This window comes from Protopterus annectens, chromosome 3.part0 (genome assembly GCF_019279795.1).
Source record: "Protopterus annectens isolate FY-2018-M chromosome 3.part0, PAN1.0, whole genome shotgun sequence".
Classification (NCBI taxonomy): domain Eukaryota; kingdom Metazoa; phylum Chordata; order Ceratodontiformes; family Protopteridae; genus Protopterus; species Protopterus annectens.
In genome coordinates, this window is record NC_056731.1 from 631,396,945 (window position 1) to 631,402,944 (window position 6,000).

The following is a 6,000-nucleotide window of genomic DNA, read 5'->3' on the forward strand; positions in this document are numbered from 1 at the left end:
GAAAAAACTTTGTATTGTACCGGTGTTTTTGTAAATTGACCGTCTGTGGAGCTTTTTTCCCCTGGCCTCCACTGAAAATGGGCATATATCCAGTTGGACTAGCCCGGTCAACGAATGTAAAATAAATAAATAAAAGAAGCAGGTCTAAGATTAGTATTACTACTATAACAACAACAACACAGTGCCATCCCCACAAACCTATCTAATTGTATAAATAAAATCTGGAATAAGCAGTGCAGTTATAGATATTTAATTGTTTCTTCTGTGTGTGTACAAAGAGATAACTGCCATATGCACGCAGCATATCAGCCAGAGTTCTAACTACTGCACTGTAATAAATAGCAAATCACACCTAATTAAGAGAGTCAAGTGTTATAATGTATTGCCAACTCAAGCCCCAGTTAACACATGATATAAGCATACATAATACTTAAGATACATTTTACACTGTGTTCTTTGCCAAGCCATATTAACCACACAAAGAAAATAAAAAGAGAAAAAAGACTAAAATCAGCAAATATGATAATGCTGAAGCTCTGCCACTATTTTTTAAGTCATTCAAATGATGGTTCGACTCCATTCATTCATATACTGACGGGACACAGACACAGTGGTGACATTCAGACAATGAAAATCTACAGTCTGACCAATTGTTCAGTAAACTGTCTCTTCACTTACTGAATCTTGCAGGTGATATTCTAGACTAGAGTAATAAATCGTCCATGCAGGTATTTTTTATATTGCTCTGAGGTTTGGCCAGATGCCTTCAATCCTTACTGAAAACAGCAGCAGCATAACTCATCACCCCCCAAGGTAACGACCCCCATTCCTCACATTACTGAAAACTCATTCATGCTTTTGAATACAGAGCATGTAATGGACAACTGTTGGGTACTCATGTTATCAATGTGATTAACAAATACCAATGCCAGACATTTGTTTCATATTCATTACTAGTTTCATTTTTTAAATTATTGGTTGTATGTTATTCCAAAATTAATTAACAAATGATTCTTCTCTAATCCCAAACCATATTTCGCTACTACACATTTTAAGGAACAAACAAGTAAGCAAATGATACCATTCTGCATTTAGCATCTAAGAATGCATAAATCACATTTGCAATGAATGGCAATGCATGACAAACATGCTACTTACCCACTAAATGAGTGGGTCACCTATGTTTCATCTACTTTATCCGCTTCCAGAAGAATTAAGGTAGCCCAGCTGCAAAGCAAACCCTCACTTTAACATCACACAAAATTATGTTGGCAAGCTGTCCACATAATTCTGCATACTACTACTTTTCAAGATTCTTTTTATTAAAGGTTAAGGTGGTACAGAGTCAGCTTCCCCTCCCAAATCACACCACTGCAAAAAAAGCTCTTGTCAAAAAACTAGGTTTGAGATATGCAACTTGCAAGCCATGTGTAAATTTTAATGTTACAGCCACTCAACCACAATGCATGCGCTCAATACTCGTTTTTTTTTTATTCTGACTGAGGAAACAGTTCCTCTTTAAGCCACATCTACTTTTCTAGCCAGCAAAACATGGGAATTGTTTCTCCTCACTGCCCATTTTCTGTACTGATAATGATTTCTCTGATAAACTTACTGTGTCCTAACATTTTCTTCCAAGAAGCACATTCTGACAGCTTTATAATGTCCATCTTTCCCGGATGCATGCACTAAACAAACAGGCATACTAGCCATCACAAATGAAAAAGAAAGTCTGCTTCTGACAAGCTGGTTATTGTCGACTGAAACTGGGAAAAATGAAGCCACAAAGGATAACTGTGAAAATGGGCCTAATGTGTTACTAACGCATGTTTCACACCACCCAATAAAATCAATGACTATCATATCAAAATAAACGGATTGCAGTAAAACCGTTATCTCAAATTAAAAATGCAGTTAGCTGGACAAGGAAGTTTGCATGTGCTGTACAACCTTCAACTACATAATGGATTTAAGCACGTACACTGACAGTGGTAACAAGTCGCTTTGCACACCTTAGTGAAGAATTACCAACAGTGTAAACAGGCGCAAATCTAAACAATTGTAATAATCAGCCTCCTTGACATATGGTGATGCAACGAGATTTTTGAGTGTAAACAAAGCTTAACGGTGTTTGGGTGCTGCTTTAGATCAATCACCCTATAGATCAATGACTTAACATAAAAAGGAATTCAGCACACTCCTTTATTAAAGGTTATCCAAGATTTTATTTACTAATGCTGTAAGATCTCTATGTGCATTTGTATTTGCTGTTATTCGACATTAAACCATAGCAGTTTATACATCTGTAAAGCACTGAGTTAAAGGGATTGAGTTAAGAATTCAAAATGGAATTGTTCAAATCAAAGGTGTGAAGTTCAATGCCCGAATTACTGTGTGACAATCTCTCGAACACAAAACAGGAAGTGCGCTGCACCCAGAATTAAACCAAAGAATGGTGTTGCTAGTTTGTAAACTACAGTCTAGACCTTGATCTCTACCTCCACAAATGCAGTACATCAGACAATAACAGTTAATTCCATATGCACACACACTTAAATATTAATTAAAATATCAATTCAAAGACTACCGACACATGGGAAATACAACTCAAGCAGTAAACGAAGAACAGCACGCTGCTGTTGAAGCAGCAACCAATAAATCACGCACTGAGACTGCACACAAAGGCGGACTTACCTCCAAACAGGTGCGGAGAGAGATGCGCAGGCAGTGATCCGATCAGCAACCGAGGACCTCCATGCCCGGCTGCTGTCCTGTCCCTGGCACCTCCAGGGGTGCCCTCCTCCGGGGTACTACTCCCGGAGTCTTGAGAACTGTAAGTGCCACTGCTGTTGGGGATGTTGATGGCAGACTGGTTTAAAGAGTGAACACGGGACCCTGACCCACCTCCATTGGATCGAGTCCTGCTAGGTCCCAGGGACTGTGCGACCCCTGCTGCAGACCCTGAGGGTCCATGTTGGCTGTTGCTAGGTACGTATGGGTACCTCACGGGGCCCGGCGCAGAGCCGGACCTACTATTATTCCCATTGGATGTACTGGAAGGTAAATCCGAACCTGAATAAGCCCTTGTACGGCCGTTACTAGTCGGTGGAGAACTCTGTTTAGCGCCCATGAGAAGATCCTGGGATGATCACAGCTTTAACAGTCCTGTCAAAACCACAACAAATATTAGCACGCAGACAGGAACCAAAGCCTCAGGAGCAAAGTTCTGAGCAAGTGTACCGTGAAAAATCTCAAAGTGTAATTAAGATGAAAACTAAGTAAATCCCACACACGGAACTTGAAGCGGTCTTTAAAATCCCATGGCTTGACAAACTGAGGAACCTAAATAGCAGTACTTTTCACAATTTCAAAAACTGGCTTTAAAATGCAGAATAGGCACTCAAGTGTTCATTTGGGTTTGCTTTAAATTCTGTAGCCGATCTTGTGTCTCTTGGTTTGCGCTTCTGTGGCGTCTCCTCCTTCGCCATAACTCTTACTATGTAAAACAGAGAGGTTCTTGCCTCTCTCACTTACACATTCATACACAACCGCACAATCATACACTTCCTTCTTCTGACCCTGACAACAAAAAACGTACAACGACGGAGTGGAGCGAGAAATTCTGCCTGTCTCTGTGTGGAAAAACACACCCAATACAACTAAGGGGAAGGTCGAAAAGGAGGAGTAATCAACCAGAAAAGTGACAGATAGGACAATGAATCTGTCTTTTGTTCCCGCTGACAGAAATACGCTCAAAGCTCCTGCCCCTTTCAGCAGTGTTTTTCCCGCCCTCTTTTTACGTCATCATCATCTGACGTTTGTCAGCAGACAGCTAGGTAGCACCAGGTGATTGTCAAACGGAGTTCACAATATATCTGATTACTTCTTTGTTTAGGCTTAACTGTAGTATCATCACAGGTTGCAGCACATGCAGGTAGGCAAACACGTGTTAGCCAGAAAAGACTGTAATCAGCCCAGGAAGGGTTGTAAGTGGGATTTTTGGAACTGTTCCCCCACTCAATTATAAGCTCCCCCATGGCGCACTACCTGACATTTGGTTACTATGATCTATTGTGACAAATAACAGCCAGCTGTGGTGTAACTGGCCCTGTTTATGCTGCACTCCACACCACTCTAATCACGATCAAAAATGTCCTTTGTTTAACTGTTAAGTATCGTACAAATATGCAATTACACGTGAAGCACGCGCTACGCCAACGCACTCTGATTGGGTAACTTTCTTTGTTGATTCACTTGTTTTTTTTCATATTTAATGTGGATATTTGAAGATATGAGTTGCATCTTTAAAGTGGTAAAATGCTGCCCATACAGAAATTAACTCCACACGTGCTACATGGAACAAGGTACAGTGAAAAAAAATGATGACAGCAAGGAAAGCAAGTGCACTATGTGAGCAACGCAGGCTACATCGGTAATAGAATCATCTAACGACATACCTCTCAACTGTCCAGATTTTTGCCTCATATTGTTTGTTCCTTGTAAAATGTATGGTTTTCTGGCAAATCACTGAGGACTGACGTCATTAAATTATTACAGACATTTGAGTTTCAGACTTCATATCACACCTCTCAACCACCTAGCACAAGATATCCGGACAAAGCCAAAAAGAATTGTGGGGGGGGGGGGAGGCAAAGCCGAAAAAATTGGGGAAGGGGCTGGGCACAGGCACATAAATATGGACAGATTTTAAATAGTAATCTCGTAAACTTAGAAAATTGTTAGAATAAATGTTTTGTATTAGTATTTTCTAGATGATACCAAGTCAGAAATTCAAATGTCTGTCATCATTAAGTGGCGTCAGTCCTCAATGATTTGCCAGAAAACTGCAAATTTTATAAGGAGCAGATAAAAAAATACAAGTAAAAAATCTGAACATTCTGCGAAAATCTGAACAGTTATGCTTCATGCCCTTCAGAAAATGAATACTAATCATACCTCTCAACTTCTTAGCACAATAAATTTGGACGAAGCCAAAAGGAATGGGGGAACAAGGGCCCCAAACCAGGGACAATTTTTAAATATTGCTCTTATAAATGTATAAACTTGGTAGAATAATAGCTTTTGCATTGGCATACATTTTTTTGCAAGATATGAAGGATGAAACTCAAATGTTTGTCATTATTTAGTGAGTACCCGCAAATTACAACATTGGAGGTAATCCCCTGAAATCTGAAGAAGAAATAGGGGATCTAGGGACCCAAGTAGATAGTCAGCTTTCCTTTGATAACCATGTTGCCAAAGTGGTTAGAAAATCCTTCTATGTGACCCATCTGATCACGAAAGGGCTCGCATCAAGATCTAAGGATGTAATGGTGCCCCTCTACTCTTCCCTCATCAGACCCATTATTGAGTACAATGCACCAATTGGAATGTACCTGGCTAGACATCTCCAGCACAGAGGTACCTAACCAAGAGGATTACTGGCCTCAAACAGTTGCCCTATGCAGCACGATTGAAAAAGCTAAGACTGTTCTCTGTTGCATACCGCTTTCTCAGAGGCGATCTCTGTCTAACATACAGAGCCATGTCCAACCCAGAATTGTTGAACATGCTCCATCTTAGCAAAACCAGATCTACTTGAGCTACACACTCTAGGGATATAAACCTCAACACAACAATGAATAGAACATGCTGGAGGGATAGATTCCCTTCGCAGAGACTTCCCTTACTATGGAACATGGTCCCGATCTACATAAGGCAGAGCCCCTCACTATCACTCTTCAAGAGGAACCTTGATGAGTGGATGGGTAACAGAAAGTTCACACCGGGGATCACACCAACAGCACTACTAGATAGGGGCCAAGGGTACTAGCTGTTAGTACAAGGGTCTAGGGAACTACTAAAAGGGTGGTGAATACCGCACAACGTGGCTGGGCTAATATATGCCTTCGGGCAGATAGCCCAGTACCAACCTATGAACCTATAAATTCTCAATGATTTGGCAAAAAAAACATATTTTATGAGGAGCAGACTAAACAT

At 40.5% G+C, this 6,000-nt stretch overlaps 1 protein-coding gene across 2 annotated transcripts in view; it reads right to left on the reverse strand.

Annotated features, from left to right (window-relative positions):
* ZNRF2 (zinc and ring finger 2) overlaps positions 1-3,694 on the reverse strand; it is a 1,389,094-nt gene extending 1,385,400 nt beyond the window's left edge. The window contains exon 1 of one of the 2 annotated variants that reach the window (XM_044065030.1): positions 2,695-3,694. In XM_044065030.1, coding sequence (XP_043920965.1) covers positions 2,695-3,130 — 436 coding nt within the window. In that variant the 5' untranslated portion in view covers positions 3,131-3,694. The remainder of the gene's footprint in view (positions 1-2,694) is intronic. The other variant, XM_044065029.1, reaches the window with a different exon arrangement.
* Positions 3,695-6,000: the final 2,306 nt, after the last annotated feature.